Below are 18,121 nucleotides of genomic sequence, written 5' to 3'. Positions count from 1 at the left end.
TTAGTGTTTCTTTATTCTCCAGTTTTAAAAGTTCCTTCTTCACTTTTCCATTGTTTTCCTCTGGTGTTACTATGCGCAGATCTAGAATTTCCATTTCATTTTTCAGATTCTAATACTCTGGCAGAATTATCCAACTTTTCCTGTATTTTATTTTTCCTCTACTTTTCTTGATCATATTAATCATATCTGTCATTGAGTCCTTGTTTGATTATTCCAATAGCATGTTCACTTGTAGATCTCTTTCATTTTATATTTTTACCCTTCGTTTTTTTTGTTGTTATTCACAGGTTCCTGTCTCTTTAAATGATTTTTTTAAATGCCAGATAGTGAAAAAACTTACTGAAATTCTAGAAAATATTATCTTTTTCTAGAGAGGATGCACTTTTTTATCTTTTGGCAGAGAAGAGGCTGATGACATTGATCTAATCGGGGACTGAGCTGAATTGGGGAAGGTTACATTTATGTATGTATGTATGTATGTATGTTTTGTTTTCACTGAGAGATAAGTGACATATAACATTATATTAGCTTCAGGTATATAACATAATGATTCAATATCTGTATATGTTGCAAAATGCCACAATAGTCGAGTTAACATCTGTCTCTATCCATTCACAAAAAATTTCTCTTGCAATGACTTTTAAGATTTACTCTTAGCAATTTTCAAATATGCAATACAGTATTGTTAATGACAGTCACCATGCTTTATATTACATCCCCTTACTTTGTTTATTTTACAACTAGAAGTTTTTACCTTTTGACCCTCTTCACCATTTTGGCCACTCCCAACCCTTGCCTTTATGAACCAGCAATGTATTCTATGAACTTGGTTTGTTTGTTTGTAGATACTCCATATAAGTGATATCATATGGTATTTGTCTTTTTCTGATTTATTTCACTTAGCCTGTCCTCAATGTCCATCCATGTTGTTGCAAATGGCAAGATTGTATTATTTTTTATGTCTGAATAGAATTACATTATATGTATATATATCACCCATCAATGGACAGAGGTAGTTTCCATATCCTGCTATTATAAAGAATGCTGCAATTAACACAGGGGTCCATATATCTTTTTGTGTAGTTATTCTTCAGAAGAATAACCAAAAGTGGAATTGCTGGATCATACGGCTGTTCCAATGTCTAGTAATTACTTTTACGGCTACAGAAATGAAAGTTAAAGTAACATCACTCTGTTTGTGTCAGGTCTGCATATATTCATCATTTAAAAATAGAACAGTATTTGTATTGATGTACATGAAAAAATGAATGAGCTAGTTTTACATATATATTAAACTCAACTTTTTTAAAAGGGAAAAAAGGAAAGACAATCTATTTTATTTAATTCACGACAACTTGAAACTCTGAAAATAGAGACAGTCACACTCAGGTGGACTTGTAAAACAATTTTAATTTTTACTCAAAATATAGGAGATATCATTAGCCCTTATCTTACACTTGGAAAAACAGAGAGCATTGTACAGGAAACAGAAGCTATTAGATTTGAAGCTCAAGTTTCAAAAATATTTAGATAAGACACGTACACTCCAGATACTGTTCCCATTGTCCAACGTTGTCCAACATTAATTTTTATATGCCTCCTTACTTTATAACATAAATATCACTTATTAGGATCACTGTTTAGTTTGGATTTTTTTTCTAAAATACCAAAAGGCTCCCCAGCAGTGCCCATCTATTTTATAAACTGACCCGCAGTTTTCTCTTCTTTAAAAAAATTCCAATCTATTTGGATTAAAAGAATAAATATCATATATCCAGGGCAAACAATTTTATCCCCACCAAATATAAGTGTTTTACAGTGAAGAAACTCAGAGCATTTGGCAGCATACTACTGTACTGTGATCAGACCGACCAAAGTATGGTCCTTTGTATACAAATTCTGATCAAGATACTCAAAAAGTAGAGGGGAGTAAAAAGGAATGCTAGGGATAAAGCAGCCATACATAAAATAAGTTTTCATGGAAACTTGCCAGATCTGATAGAATTCTAAAGACACTGCTGAAAAGTGCTGCCCCTTCCATGAGCTATAATTAGTACTATAAGCCCTGGGGGAACCATGGACTCAGTAGCTGATCCGAAGTGGATGTCAAGATAGATAGGGCTTTGTTCCCCTACCTCCCACTGCAAAATGGCCGCATGCTGCATACTTCCAGTTAATTCTGACAGTGCAGAGAACCATGTTACAACCTTACTTAAAGGTAACAAGAAGGGGGCGTACACAGTAAAACAATAACAAAAAAACCACAATAACAAAACGCTGCAATGATGAATTGTGTTCGTACCAAAACCATGGCGAGGAACTCTTGATGACCAAGACCACGTTCCTGGACACAGCAACAGTGCAATTGGCGTCCACGCCGGGCCCTGTGCACACGCCTCCCGGGCAGTGTAAGTCTCCTCTCAGCAGCCACCCACAGAGACCTGCAGTGTAGTGAGCGTCGACTGTGGCTGGTCCGCTCACACCCCAACGAAGCGTGGCCAGTGCCATTAGGCATGTTTGTTGGCTGAGTCAGGCTCTTGGGAAAAACTCAGTCACTAGACATTTTTCTTCACAAGCTATTTCTCAAAAGTGAACTGGAATACATCCTAACCTCCTCAGTTTTTAGGGTGTTTGTTAACTTCTGGCCTCTTTTTAAAACCCCGGTGTTGTGTGACAGGCAGCCCCTAAAATAAACCCTCCCTATTTTCAACTTACTTCCCTTTCTTTTCCCTAAGGTAGACCCTCTGTAAACCTAAAAACATGTGCTAACTTAATATACAGGGTTCCTCAAAGTGCAAAATGTGTTACACATAGTTTCATAGGCTTCGTTTAAACAGCATTTTATACAATACAGTACAGTGGGATCTTTGTGCTCATAAATTACACCACTTAAAAGACACCGACTTCAAAAGGCTGGCCACTCAAAGTAACCCAAGGACTTTTTACACACGGTTAATACAGGTGCGCTGTACAAGCTTTGTTCAGACCAAAATAAAGTTAAATCTTACATTTATCACATATATACATATATATTCCCAAATGCTCTTCAAATGAGTACATACAGCTAGACAAATGTTACAAACCATTATAGTTTGCTTTCTGATTTGTACACAAACATTGTATGCAATGTTCTTTTTTAAAAAAAATCTGCAAGTCATTTTATTTCTTTCTGCAAGATCTGCTCGCCCTGTAACTCTTTCGGAAGGGTTCTTGACCGTTGTAGGACCACGCTGAGTTCTCTGATGACCTGGGACGGCAACTTATTATCAGCGTCCAGAGTGGCTCTGCCGTTCCTGTCCTCAGCCTTCCCCAGGGTCTTTGATGAGCCTTTAGGGCCTTTCTGCTGCCCATGAAAGGCCTCGGTCTCGGCCTCTGTGTCCTCCAGACAGTAGAGGCTGCGATGCTTCCGGGCTCGATGCCGCAGTTTATCGTCCCTGTGCTCCAGGCAGTGGGCCACCATGGAGGCTCTGTCCTTCAGCGTGCTGTCCCCAGGCTCCTGGTCGCGCTTCTCATGGAGCCGCAGCTTCTCCAGCTCCCCTCTGGCGCTCTAGGGTAAAAGGAAACACCGCGTGGGAAAGCCGGACTTGGCAATTTACATTTGAAAAATGCATTCCACATAAAAGCTGATGCTTCTTATATTCCGGCTTATTTCTAGGATTTAGGTTCTAATTTTGACACAAGTGGCTTCCCTAAATTTAAATACTGATCCGAGAGCTACAATGTGGACTAAAATGAAGACCATGGAAATTCATTTGAACGTGCATTTAGCGCAGAACTCCAAAGATGCCTTTCAGGGTAGTTATTTAAATCGAGTGTCTTTTCCAACTTGCCTCTTCCGATTCCCTTTTGCTTGGATGTGACACATGTCCGTGTATCTGTAGTTATACTCACAGAGAAAAGGAAGTCGCTGTGGCCCCTGAGTTTGGGGAAATGCTGTTTGTACCACAGCCTCTCTTCAAGATAACAGCATATTAAAGACGCTGAGGAGTATTATGACAGAGAAATCTGTTTAACTTCTTTCTGTGTGTGTTTTTTTTAATTTCCTCCCAAAATATTTAGTAAAATCTTTCCTCCCACATAATATTAGAATTCCACAGAAATATTTTTAAAAACACCAGTAGATTAGAGTACATGTTCATTCAGTAAACTGTAAGGACCTACAGGCATGGAAATTCACTGTCACAATACCTGCGATGGTATAGAGGTACACTTTCCTTTTAATTTTTCCCCTCAATTACGGTTTCAGGTGCACAACATAGTGATTAGACATTTATATACCTTATGAAGTGATCACCCCGGTAAGTCTAGTGCCCACCTGGCACCTTACCGTTATTATAATAGAGTTGAGTATATTTCCTATGCTGTGCTTTACATCCGTGACTGCTTTTATCAACTGGCAACTTAATACTCCTAATCCCTTCTTCTTTACCCATCTTCCCAGCCCCCTTCCTGTCTGGCAATCATCAGTTTCTTCTCTGTATCTATGAGTTTGTTTCTGTTTTGTTTGTTCATTTATTTTGTGAGGTTTCTTTTAGAGTCCACATGTAAGTGACATCATATGGTATTTGTCTTTCTCTATCTGACTTATTTCCCTTAGCATACCCTCCAAGCCCATCCATGTTGTACCAAGTAAGATCTCATTTTTTTATGGCTGAGTAATAGTGTTCAATACTAATGAGATAAGTGTTCCATTATATTTATGTACTGCATCTTGTTTATCCTTTTGTCTGTTGATGAACACACAAGTTGCTTCAATATCTTGGCTATTGTAAATAACGCTGCAATACAGGGATTATATATATTTCAAATTAGTGTTTTGGATTTCTTCAGATAAATGCCCAGAAGTGAATCATTGGCTCATAGGTAGCTCTATTTTTAATGTTTTTGAGAAGCCTCTGTACTGTTTTCCATAGTGGCTGCACCAATTTACAATCCCACCAACAGTGCACAAGGGTTCCCTTTTCTCCACAACCTCGCCAACACTTGCTGACTTATTGATGACAGCCATTCTGGCAGGTGTGAGATGTTATCTCATGATTTTAATTTGCATTTCCCTGATGATTAGTGATGTTTAGCATGTTTTCATATGTCTATTAGCCTTCTGTATGTTTTCTTTGCAGAAATATCTATACAGGTTCTATGACCATTTTTTATTTTTTAAGTATTTATTTTTTTCAATGTTTTTAATTTTTTTTTTTTTAGAGAGATAGAAAGGGAGAGGGATAGAGAGATAGAAACACAGATGAGAAACACCATTGATTGGCTACCTCTGCACGCCCCCTACTGGGGATCGAGCCCCCACAACCCGGGCATGTGCCGGGACCAGGAATCAAACCATGACCTCTTGGTTCGTGGGTAGATGCTCAGCCACTGAGGAACAGCAGCGGGCCCTATGCCCATTTTTTAATTGGATTGTTTTTTGGTGTTAAATTGTATGAGTTTGGACAATAATCCCTTATTGGATGTAACACTGGCAAATATCGTCTATTCAGTAGGTTGTTTCATTCATTTTGTTTGTTTCCTTCGCTGTGAAAAACCTTTTTAGTTTGATGTAGTCCCATTTGTTTATTTTTTTCTTTCATTTCCCTTGCCCAAGGAGATATTTAAAAAATATATATATTACTAAGAGCAATGTCAGAGTTAACTGCTTATGTTTTGGGTTTTTTTCTAGGAGGTTTATAGTTCATAGGAAAAAAATTTAATTTTCACTAATTTTGTTTTAATGCTTTTTAAACTTTCAACTTTCACCCAACGTTGGAATATTTTTAAGCACTCTTTGCCTATACGGTGAATCACCAAATCACCGCACTTAAATTTACAAAAAAATCTTGGGTTTAACTACTCATTAATTTTTCTATTAATATTTCATGGAGTTGTTTTAAAAGCCTTCAACAATATCTTCAGTGTTTTAGTTCAGCTCCCTGGTCTTAAGTATGCTAAAAACATTGTCTCTGAAATTTTGCATTTTGTATTAGATAACAATTATATATTCAATTATCATCCCAATTCTTAACTGGTACTGATTAATGTATTTTAATACCAATACTATAGCTTTTGCTTTGGGCTATAATTGATCCTAAGACAATGTCAGGACAAACTGGGGTCACTATAGGGCATACCCACTCCCTATGTTGGCTTCACTTGTTCAACCTGTCTCTCCCAACCTTGGTTTCTGGGAAATGCAGCCCTTGGAATTTTAAGCTTCTAGATTAGCTAAGGAATCCATAGTTTTGTAGGGCAGTTTATTACCCAGAATGGCAGGAGAAACAAGCTCATGATTTCTTGGAAGATTATTCTTCTCTTTGATTACATTAGTGCAGAAGGACCAAGTAGGCAACAAAGGTAATAAACCAATGTTTCCAAAGCTTTTATCTTTTTAGAGAAGAGGAATATTCTAATGAGATAAGTGTTCAAAGAGAGATAGGCATGGACAAATATTTCTTAAAATCTGATCAGTAAGTTAAAATGGCTTTAGTCTTTCAAAAGGTATTTCTGTTTGGAAAGCAAGAAATTCAAACAGCTTAATTCCAAACCCAGCCTCGAAGAAGAAGGACATCTTTTACATGCATTTCTTTCTGCTCTGAGAGACTCAATGGAGGCACTGAAATGTGCATTAGCCCCAGAGCAGGGCGTTTTGAGTGTAAACAGCCTCCACTCTTTCCTGAAGAGCCTGCACTTCAAGCTCAGGTTGATGCCACTTCTGCTCTCCCTGCCCTCAAGGTGAGAAGGGGAACAAATCGCAGCTTTCAGGAAAAAAAATGCCAAATCTTTTTTGATGCTCAGAGATTATCTTGCAGCTCCTTAAATTAACTGGGACACCCCATCGGTTCCCAAACCACTGCTTGAATATGTCACTAGGAAGTCTAGTGACCAGGGCTTCAGCAGACATCTGCTGCTATGGGCTCATTCTCAGATTGTTAGAAGTAAACCTGTAAGACTAATTTGAGACTGTGATTTGACCACCAGAGCTTCTGTACACGTATTTAAAATGGCTCGGCTAATTTAGGGATAAGCAAACAGGTGGTACTGTGCATATTTAACAGTCAATGGCATCATTACACTAATCATTTCAAAGAAGTTAAAAAAAAAAACACAAAACTTCTAAAACATGCCATAGAATTTCTCATGTTTTCTTGACGGGTGTGATTTTTCTTATGCTTTTCAAAGATATTATTCCTGATTTTTTGAAGCCAATGAATTAATGAGTGCACTCAATCACAGTAAGACCGAAGAAAACAAATGCTAGAATTAACATAAACGAAATAAAATCCTGACCTACCTCGATATTTCTCCAGGCTTGGGTGGCATTTTTCTCCTGCTGGATGGGAATGAGAGGCAAACCTCCGATTTTGGGGTTTTTGGTTATAGAGCGTTTCCGTTGCTTTCCAGCGGGTGGCCGTATATCATTTTCATGCTGTGGAAACACAATTTCTTGCCGTTGGTGTGTGACGTTATTCTGGGGTGTACACCCTGTTACAGAGCCACTTGGCTCGCTTTTCACACACACACATCCAGTGACCTGCTTCCTATGAGAACGCCATCGCTGCATCGCCGGAGGACGTAAAACTCTTAAGTGAACTGAGCTTTGAGGTCTCAGTTCAATATCTAAGTCTCAAATACATGCGTTCGGTACTACTTACCAAACCAAAAGGGGTGAAATATTCTTTTTTTTAAATAAAATTTTAAAATATATTTTATTCATTTTTTACAGAGAGGAAGGGAGAGGGATAGAGAGTTAGAAACATCGATGAGAGAGAAACATCGATCAGCTGCCTCCTGCACGCCCCCTACTGGGGATGTGCCCGCAACCAAGGTACATGCCCTCGACCAGAATCGAACATGGGACCCTTCAGTCCGCAGGCCGACGCTCTATCCACTGAACCAAACCGGTCAGGGCAAGGGGTGAAATATTTTAAAAACTGGCACATCTATTCGTGGGAGAAAAAGAATATACTTGTCTACACTTCTCGGCCCTGTAATCAACGTAACTATGTGTTCACGTTTGTTCTCTCCGCCAGAGGACTTCAGTGTAAACATAATAAATTCACCTTATGTAGCCCAAGTCTACCTTAGGCACGTCACCAGAAAAATTAGCCTTAATGTATGACCTTTTTAAAATGTTACTTTTTCATCTAATCGAGTTCCAGAGAAATGTTACCTTGTACACAGACATTTATACTGAAAATCATTGTACAACAGAGAGTGTGGCACATTTGTTCTCAAATTATTGACTACATATTCTTGCCACCGAGCAGTTGTAGATATGACTGGGAAAAAGTTAATTTTGCAACTGGGAAAAATATCCACAGGTAAAAAATAGAAGCTCTTGACTGATAAATCCTTGAGATATGCAGATAAAAGAAAAATCTTTAAAGATTTTTCCACTCCTCAGGGTAGATTCACTTGTCAGATGTTGGGAAAAGCAAATTGATTTTCAGACAACAATCTATGAAAGAAATACAGAACACCAACTATAAAATGAGCAGCTTACAGATGTTACGGTGAAATGAAAAACATTTGGTAAGCTATATAGCTGAATGCCTACTCTTATTTTCCACTACTCTTAAGACTCAACAGAGTCTTGTTCTTATGTTGCAATTAGTATTTTAATGTAGGGTATTATAGCACCGAATTCATTTCAACAAAGGCTGACTGCATACCCATTATAGAATAGCTGATTTATATTGAGGGGCATACTGCTAGACTTTGGGCTTATCGATATACATGTATTATCGCCTTTCATCCTCAGTGATCCTACAGTGTAGGTCCTACTTATTACCAGACTTAGTGTATATGCATAAGGTCTGTTCTTGAATTTTAAGGAAGTATTTACCTTGGTTCAACAAACCAAACACTGTAGATGTCTGCAATATTTTAATCAGAGGGAAAGTGACAAGCTTCATAACATTTCTATGCCATGGTCCCACACTTGATAAAATAATTTTGATGTTATATACGTGGGATGTTCCCAACGTGTAAAGCTGGGAGAAAACTGGCTGGGAAGGAAGTAGGCAATCCTATGAGTTATGCTTACGCTTTTACTCACTGGTGTATAGTGCATGCATTAAATGACATTCTGAGGAACCTAAGAGCAAATGCAGTTTTCAAACACCATTTCTTTTACTGACATTATAAACAATGCTCTGGATACTGCCTCATTAGGTCTCACTGAATGACCCAAGAGGTATTTTCCCCAACAGCAGAAATCATTAGATCTAAGCAATATGTTCTGATACTTCCAGTTATGTATAAGTGACTTCCAATGTTCTCCCGCATAGACCATATAGCTGAGATCATACTTCCATTATTATAACCAATGATCACATCCCCAAATCTTCATTTGTCTCCCACTTTCTAGTTTCTTTCCCCACAGCTTTACGGAGGTATAACTGACAAATAAAATTGTAAAATATTTTAAGGTATACATGATGATCTGATATAAACATGTGTTGTGAAAGAATTCCCCCCCACTGAGTTAATTAATACATCCATCACCTCACATATTTACTGTGTGTGTGTGTGTGTGTAAGAAAATTTAAGTTCTACTCTCTAAGCAAATGTTAATTATACAATACTGTGTTATCAACTTCTGTCACCATGTTATATATTAAATCATCAGGCCTTATTCATTTTATAACTACAAATTTTTTATCCTTTGACCAACCTCTCTACCCGCCTCCCTTCACTCCAGCAACCACTTTTCCACTCTCTGTTTTTGAGTTTGAGTTGTGTGGTGTTTTTTAAGATTCCACATGTAAGTGATACCATGCAGTATTTGTCTTTCTCAGTCTGGCTTATTTCGCTTGGCATGAAGCCCTCCAGGTTAATCCATGTTGTTGCACAGGATGGTATTTCTCTTTTTAAAAAAAGTTGAATAATATTCCATTGTGCATGTACACCACATTTTCTTGACCCACTCATCCATCTGCCAACAGACACTTCGGCTGTTTCCACACCTTGGCTAGGGTGATGATGCTGCAGTGAACACCGGGTTTGCCTCTCACTTCTGATCTTGACCTCGTATCTTTCCAGCTCACTTCATTTAGTTTCATTCACTAGAAGCATTCTTAGGCTCCTTAAGACCTTCAATCCATTCCACTTTGCTCATTTTCCCCACTTCCTTCACAGCCTGGCCTCAGTTTCATGGCCAAAGAGTATACTCACCTCCTTAACAACTCCTTCAAGTCCTGTGCTCTTTCTCTCCCCCTCACATGTGCGTGGCTAAGCCCTGAACCTAAACCCAATTCTATGGGTACCTATGGACTGATGAAGGAAAATAAATTAGATCACTCTGGAGATGCATCTCATCTTAAATTAAGTTTAAATTTCAAGTGAGCACGCAGCATTACCTGACTACCGTGCAACTGGTTTTCTCCCTCTCTGAAGAAATCTCATCTTTTACTCTTCCCCGCACTTCTAATATACCCCAGTGGAGTGACCATGCTGATTTAATTTTTAAGATTATTAATAATCATTCAAGATGTTCATTTTCCCCATCATGAAATGTACCAATCTCCTCTGTGTTCACAGCCATGTAAGCGAGGCTCCCTTCTCTTCAATCAGTACTGCTCTGCTTAAATAACTTTTCTCCAGTCATATCTATAATTGCTCAGTGGCCAGAATACATAGTCAGGAATTTGAGGACAAATGTGCCACACTGTGCTGCTGCTGATTTTTCCAGCAATGATGAACCAATGGGCACTTACATTGCTTCACATCTGCCCAGGGCCTCTGCTGGTTTAATCATCACCCTCTTCCTAAAAAAATTAGCTTTTCTTCCAATTACTGGATTGTCTGCATCAGCATAGAGGCAAAGTATACACTCTCCCATTTTAAAGACAAATCAATAGCCCCAAACCTACCTCGACTCCTTGTTTCTATCTAGTCACAGCCTCATTTATCTACATGGCAAATTCCTTGATAGAATATTCTGTAGCAATCACCTACATGTTCCTCCTTCCTCAACCCTTCTCATTTCTTTTGCTGTTTTTTTTTTTAATATACTAGGCCTTTAAATTTAGAATGTTCCAGGGCTTGTCTGCCATCTCTTTCTCTCTCCCATACAACCCCCTCTCTCATTCTCTCTCTCAGATCTCACCCAAACTCATGGTTTTCAATACAATCTAAATACTGACTTGCCCAAAATTTACATTTCAGCCCCAACCTTTTGCCTGAGTTTTTCATCCTTATATCCAACCTGCTACCCAGCATACCCATGTGTATGTCTAAAAGGTATCTCAAATTCCATGTGGCTGGAAAAGAACTCTCCCTTTCCCCCCTTTGTCTCTGATAATGTCACTTACATCTGCCTGTTGCCCAAGGCCAAAAAACTAAGATTCTAATCCTCTCAAACTAGTATAGCCAATTAATGTGAAAGCCTTATTGGCTCTGCCTTCCAGTATTCTTGAATCTGAATGTTTTAGCAGATCCACCCTAGTCGGAGCTGCCATCCTCACCCACACAGGCATTCCTCCTGCTTCCATCTCTCACTCTTGAGAGTATGGCTTCAACCAACGCTATTTTTTCAATTAATGTAAATTGGTTATCTTTTCCTTATTTCCCTCTCAAACTCTCAAAGGGGACTACATGATCTGTTCTCTGTCTTCCTCCTCTCTTACCACCTGTCTCTCATAGGCCTTTGTGATGGTCCTAGAATAAGCCAAGATTATGACATCTAGGGATCTTGCTGGTCCCCATCCCTGGCATGTTCCCCTGCTACTACATACTTGTACACCTCATTTGAGACACATAGCGTCAGTCATACAATCCCCAAACTTGCTGACACATCTGTCAGTTCATTCAAAAAACTCTTCCCTGAGAACCCTTCTCAGTTAATACCCTTCCTTACCTCAGTCACACTGGCTTTCCTTCCCCTCGATTATTTTATTTATTCATTATTTTATTTTATCACACTAATATCTATTTTAAATTTGATCTGATTATTTATTTTCTCTTTTTCCTATCTTACAAATACTAACTGAACATGTACTTTGTAAAAGACACTGGGTTCTGTGACACAGATATACATAATAAAGAGTCCTTTTCCGAAGAGGACATACAGATGGCCAATAGACACATGAAAAGATGTTCAATGTCACTAACTGTCAGAGAAATAAAACAACAAGATATCACCTGTCTGTATGGCTATCAGCAATAAATCAATAAACAAGTATTGGCAAGCATGTGGAGAAAAGGGAACTCTCATGCACTGTTGGTGGGAATGCAGACTGGTGCAGGCACTGTGGAAGACAGTATGGAAGTTCTTCAAAAAATTAAAAATAGAATTCCTTATGACTCAGAGATTCTACTTCTGTGAATATATCCGAAGAATCCCAAAATACTAACTTGAAAGAAACATATGCACTCCTATGTCCATTACAATAGCCAAGATCTAGAAGCAATCCAAGTACCCATCCATAGAGGAGTGGATAAAAATGTGGTGGTACATTTACACAATAGAATATTATTCAGTCATAAAGGAAGAATGAAATCTTACCAAAAAGCATGGAAAGACCTAGAGGGTATTATGCTAAGTGAAGTAAGTCAGAGAAACATTTCACATATAGGTGAAATGCCATATCATTTCACCTATATGTGGAAGCTAAAGAATAAAGTAAACAAAATTGAAAGGCTCAAAAGACAGAGTGAACTGGTGGTTGCCAAGGGGAGGTGGGTTGGGGGACTGTGTGAAGAAGGTTGAAGGGATTAAAAAGTTATACAATAGTCACAGGAATATAAACATCAGCATAGGGAATATAGTCAATAACGTTATAATAACTATGTATGGTGCCAGGGGTTACTTGAAATATTGGGAGGAATCGCTTTAAAATATATGACTGTCTAACCACTATGCTGTACACCTGAGACTAAAACAAAATAATAAATGTAAGCTGTAACTGAAAAGTAAAATTAGAAAAAAAAGATTGACAGAGTCCTTCCTCTCATGAAATTTACATTTTAGTAGGAAAGACAGAAATGGAAAATCTAAATGCACAAATGTTTTGTACTTAGTGCTACCTCGGAGTGCAGGAGTGAAGTGTTCCCATAGGAAGGTCTAAATGGAGAATGAGAAAGCTTCTGAGAATGTGACATGTAGGCTGAAATCTGAGGCAGGGGTGAGGATGGAGATGGATATCAGAAAAGGATTCTGGGCACTGGAAGGACTCACTGTAAGGGAGGGACACTTACTATTATTATGTGTGTGTGTATTTTTAACATCTGCTACATTCTTGTCTGTTTCTCTATGGAGGTGACCCATTAAACCCTTAAATCCCAAAGGAGCTTTGTGTTGACATTAATCCTGAAATGTGGAATGGACAAAGGAAGGTAGTTGGGCTGAGACCACACAGGATAGGCGAGGTGGGGGAAAATAACTTTGCTGTGAGAGCAGCACCTGCTTCCTGGCTGTCTATACTTTGATTTTCAAACTACAGAATGGACTGACTTCAATTATAAAAACAAAAAAAACAAAAAATCAATTTAGTTGCACCACAAAGACACAGCGTAACAGTTTTCGACTCTATAGTTCCAATTTTAGTAAAATACTTCAAATCCAGTTTTTTAAAGTAGGACTTGAATATCTGAATTATTAAAAAGTCCCGCAAAAAGAAGAAAAGTCTCTAAAAAAAGTTAGCAACCAGTCTTTTTCTGCAAATGTATTCCCAGGTAGTAATAGCGTCAGGCTGAGAACAGTATTTATTAACCACCGGAGAGGATAATAAATTAAAGGAACAGAGAAAATGACCAGATTTGGGGGGTGAATTAACTTAACTTGTAAGAGAAATGGGGAAGTACATCCTCAGTAATAAAGAGTGGCAACTTAATCGTGACCGTGAATTTCAATGCTCTTGTGCGAAGCAATGCTGGAATTCAGCCAGACAGGGCTGGGGGGATGGAGGGGGGAAACCAATTCTACTAATGGGACTACTGAAACCTTCCCCTCAAAAGTGAGCCCTCCTCCAGGAAGGAGACTGAATGGGGAATGGAGTGTATGTGTTTGTCTCTGGGTTTCAACCACTAACTAAATATATGGTCCTAAGCAAAGGATGGAACCTTTGTTCATCTCTATTTCCTCGTTGTTAAGAATCACCATGCATAGTTTGTTGCAAGGTACACAAGCATTAACTCTTTTTGAAGTTTCTAGAAAATAACAAGTATAAAGAAATGTAGGTTCCTGTCCTTATCTGTGGATAGGCAGGGTGGGGAGAGTAGGATCATGTGAGGCTCTGCTAGGGTGGCAGCTTCCACAAGGCCCTCTTTCTTATCCTGTCATCTTGAAGCAACACACCTCCCCTAGGCTGCAGAGCTGCTGGGCTGGCAAAAAGCCTCTATGAAGAGAGTAAACTCTCTTTCAAAGAGTAAGGGATAAATCCGGATGCTTATGTATTAAAAATATATACATGAGTAAATAAAAGAATATGCGTAAAACTCAAACATTAATCGAAAACCACCGCCATTTCCCATACACCATCATTACACTTTCCTGAACAACTGGAAACAGGTATCTTACCTGGGCAAGGAAGACACTGGCCATCCACTCCATCTGAGTTTGTAAACTGTCACAACACAGGTGCCTGCAAAGCAAGAGGTATGACTATATAGATAAAAAAGTCTATTCTCCAGTGTATTTGGTAAGTAAGTGATCAGAAACCCCTTTGGTTTCTCTGACTGATGGCTTAATGCACTCAAAATGGGAGTATTTCAGTACAGGTTGCTTAGTGTACGATGTCAGGATAATAGTGTACATATGCTATTTTAAACAAAATATAGCTAAGGTTTTGATAATTGCTGAACAATGATCAGCAATATTTTTGGAAAGGTCAACCTCATTTGCTTTTTCAGGTGCAAGACTTGGTAAAACACCTTTTCCCCTAGAAACTCCCAGTTTAAGAAGAAAAATGTGTGCATATTTTCTTAACAGCAGATTTTTAAAAAGGCTTAGACAGTCTCCATCATTATGATTATAAACATTAATACCTACAAGACTCGTGAAAAAGAAGCTAAATGAAAAAACTACTGCCCGTCCAATAACACCTTTTATTGAAAACCTATATATACAGAGCGCTTGCCCTCAAGATTCACACAGTCCATTAGGGGAGCCGGGAATGCAAACAAATAAATTAAAACAGTGAGAGAAGCGCAAAGTTGAACACGAACATAGAAACAGCACACTTGGGGATGAGATGGAGGTTGTTTCCTATAAGAGGAAAATGTTGTGACTGATGGCAAAATGAGAAAATGGGCATTCGATGCCACCATAGTTTTTATATCCCTGTATAATAAAATTAATTTTTAAAAATGTTAACATTTCTGAAATATTCTTCATTGAAAGATTATCATAGAGACACTGTCCTTTTCCATTTATCATATCCAAGAGAACCTTTCTCAAGGTTTTAATTACAGATCATTTTAATTACACATCACTGTGTACAAAATACTGTAGATACAAAGAAGACATAAAGATTAAAGGTGAGAGCTACAGGACTTTGGGGCACCTGAGTTATGGCTTGAATGAAGGACAGCGGAGTGTGCCAGGCGGGCAGGGAGAGGACAGTGATGAGGAAGAGGCAGCACATCGTACGGATGAAGGCTCAATAAGGAGACCACATCTATTAAACATGGAGATGTGACACAGCAAGGCATGGGCGGTGAATTCAAGACATAACTGTTTTATCATTAAGCAAAAAGGGAAAGTCATGGGCAATGAAGCTGATGGAGCAAATATTTAAGGGCCTTGCATGCCAGGGCAACCCTTCTGTGCTTTATCCTGTAAGGTGACAGGATTCACAGGAGAGTTTTAAAGCAGGAAAGTAACGTGATACATTTTAGAAAGTCTCTTTGGGGCCCGGTGGAGAATGTCCTAGAGACAGAGGCAAGGTCAGAAGCAGGAAGAGCGCTTCGAACCTCTGGACTAATCCTGGCAGGTGAATGAAGGCAGGGCCCTAGGATATGGGGTGTGGTGGATCAGAGACAGTGAAGAAGCAGTCTGGTATGGCTTGGATTCATCAGACGCAGGAAGGTGAGAGAGAAGGAGACATCTTGTATAACCTTTCGGGAGGTGGCTCGATCCGATGACATCAGTGGAATCAAGTACAAATACATAACAAACAGGTTTGAAACCAAGATTTTCCTTTCTAGCTGAGTTTGAGCTAGTTCTTATCCCTTACTTAAAACTGAATGTTGCCTGCTTATCCCATAAGAGCCAGGATCCCACACTCAATAGGAACCAGGAAGAAATCAGATATAGCTGCTCTTAAGAGGCACTGGCAATTAGGATACGTGGGACAGGGATGGACCTAAACTCTGAAAGCAAATATAGTTTCCTCTTCCTAGACTCTGTTTAGTAAAGATTTCACCTTCCCTTAGGTGAAAGACTTCCTGTCTACAGATCTATCTGCCAAGTCACAACATTATCCATTTACTGAAGTTATATCGATACACCAGATCCCCAAACTGCCAGCTGGAACTTACCACTGATGTTTTTCAGAATACGCTGTCAATCCCCAACTGCGCCACATGGGGAAAAAACACAAACATATTCAAAATGACAAACTTTACCAGGAAACAGGATGGGGTGCTAAGGAGGTGACACTTAATGGTGGAAAGGCATAACAGAATTGGCACCTACAGTGAAGATTCCACCGGTGTGATTTATCTGGACATAAATGGTAACTGTTGAGGGACTTGGCTACACATTTTTTAAAAATTTCTTTATTGATTAAGTTATTACATATGTGTCCTTATCCCCACATTACCCCACATCCCCCCGACTCATGCCTTCACCCCCCTGTTGTCTGTGCCCATTGGTTAGGCCTATATGATTGCATATAAGTCCTTTGGTTGATCTCTCCCCCTTACCCCACCCTCCCCTACCTTCCCTCTGAGGTTTGACTGAGTGATCGATGCTTCTGTCTCTAGATCTGTTTTTGTTTATCAGTTTATGTTGTTCATTATATTGGCTACACATTTAAATATGCGGAGGGAGATGGAGGGAAGGAGCCTCGTGATGTCATGGGGCAGTGGGGGAAATCTCTCAGAAGATAGCCTTGGCTGAGTAAAAGCGGATGTCTAGAAAAATGGCCAAAATAAGATAATATTCATACTGACCTGCTGATAGTGTGAGAATTTGAAAAATATGCCAATTGCAACACAGGTAATTGTGTTGAGCTTATAAATTAAGCATGGAGGCAAAAGTGAGAATGTTTTCAGACTCACAAACCATAGACAGTTCATTAAAATGAAGTTTCATGAGATTAGGTGTATAAGTAGAAACATTAATTAGCTAAGTCAAAGTAACTTCTGATAAGAAAGTACAGTATGGCCCCAGCCAGGTGGCTCAGTTGGTTGGAGCGTCGTCCCTTACACCAAAAAAAAGGCTGCAGTACAATTCCCAATCACGTCACATATGTAGGTTGTGGGTTCGATCCTGGGTAGGGGCATGTGCAGGAGGCAACCGATGGATTTTTCTCTCTCACATCAATGTTCCTCTCTCTCTGTCCCCTTTCCTAAAATCACTGAACATATCCTCAGGTGAGGATTAAAAGAAAGTAAGCACAGTGTAAACCGAATGCTGGGTTGATTCAAGTGCTAAGAGGAACAGAATGTTTAGGAGGGGTCCATCCACGTGCTGTGGATTTACTACCAAATTTGGCAAAGCAAAAAGGGAAATTAGAGAGCCAGGCTGAGGGCAGCTGTCTGTCTTCCTGTGGGCAGACTTGCCTGGAACATTCCTTGTGTCCCCCAGGCTTTGACTGAGCAAGGGGTAGGATGAGGGCAAACCCAGGTGTTTCCCAGCAGACAGGGCTCCTGGGATTTCTTGTTCTACAAAGGGGACACACACTCATCCAGGAGGAGCCTTTAGGGAAACGGGCTCCCTCCTTAGCTACAAACACACGTTCTCTGGATCTGGCATCTTAAGAAACTTGTCTAAAGCACAGTTTATAAAGTTAGACCAATGCCTCCGATCCTAATTCCTTGAACAGACATACATTCCCATAACTTTTTCAGCCACCCTTCCCTTTCAAGCTTTACCTTGTTGGAGGTTTCACTCTCTTTCTCACTCCAAGATAAAACTTCATTGAACTGAGAGGAAACATTTTGTCATGTTTGCTACTCTGTAAGG

General features: G+C 39.2%; 1 protein-coding gene across 1 annotated transcript in view; it reads right to left on the bottom strand.

Moving 5' to 3' along the window:
- Window positions 1-1,390: 1,390 nt before the first annotated feature.
- The window catches only part of LOC102440046 (arf-GAP with Rho-GAP domain, ANK repeat and PH domain-containing protein 2), a gene marked incomplete at its 5' end in the record, with an annotated part of 66,851 nt that continues 50,120 nt past the window's right edge, over window positions 1,391-18,121 (bottom strand). Inside the window, 5 exons of the mRNA XM_006105391.2 lie at window positions 1,391-3,547; window positions 7,280-7,414; window positions 14,510-14,573; window positions 16,471-16,506; window positions 18,031-18,113. Coding sequence (XP_006105453.1) covers window positions 3,155-3,547; window positions 7,280-7,414; window positions 14,510-14,573; window positions 16,471-16,506; window positions 18,031-18,113 — 711 coding nt within the window. The remainder of the gene's footprint in view (window positions 3,548-7,279; window positions 7,415-14,509; window positions 14,574-16,470; window positions 16,507-18,030; window positions 18,114-18,121) is intronic.

This window comes from Myotis lucifugus, unplaced genomic scaffold (genome assembly GCF_000147115.1).
Source record: "Myotis lucifugus unplaced genomic scaffold, Myoluc2.0 scaffold_679, whole genome shotgun sequence".
In the NCBI taxonomy this organism is placed as follows: Eukaryota; Metazoa; Chordata; class Mammalia; order Chiroptera; family Vespertilionidae; genus Myotis; species Myotis lucifugus.
The sequence above is the reverse complement of the archived record's forward strand: the minus strand, read 5'-3'. Positions and strand labels throughout refer to the sequence as shown.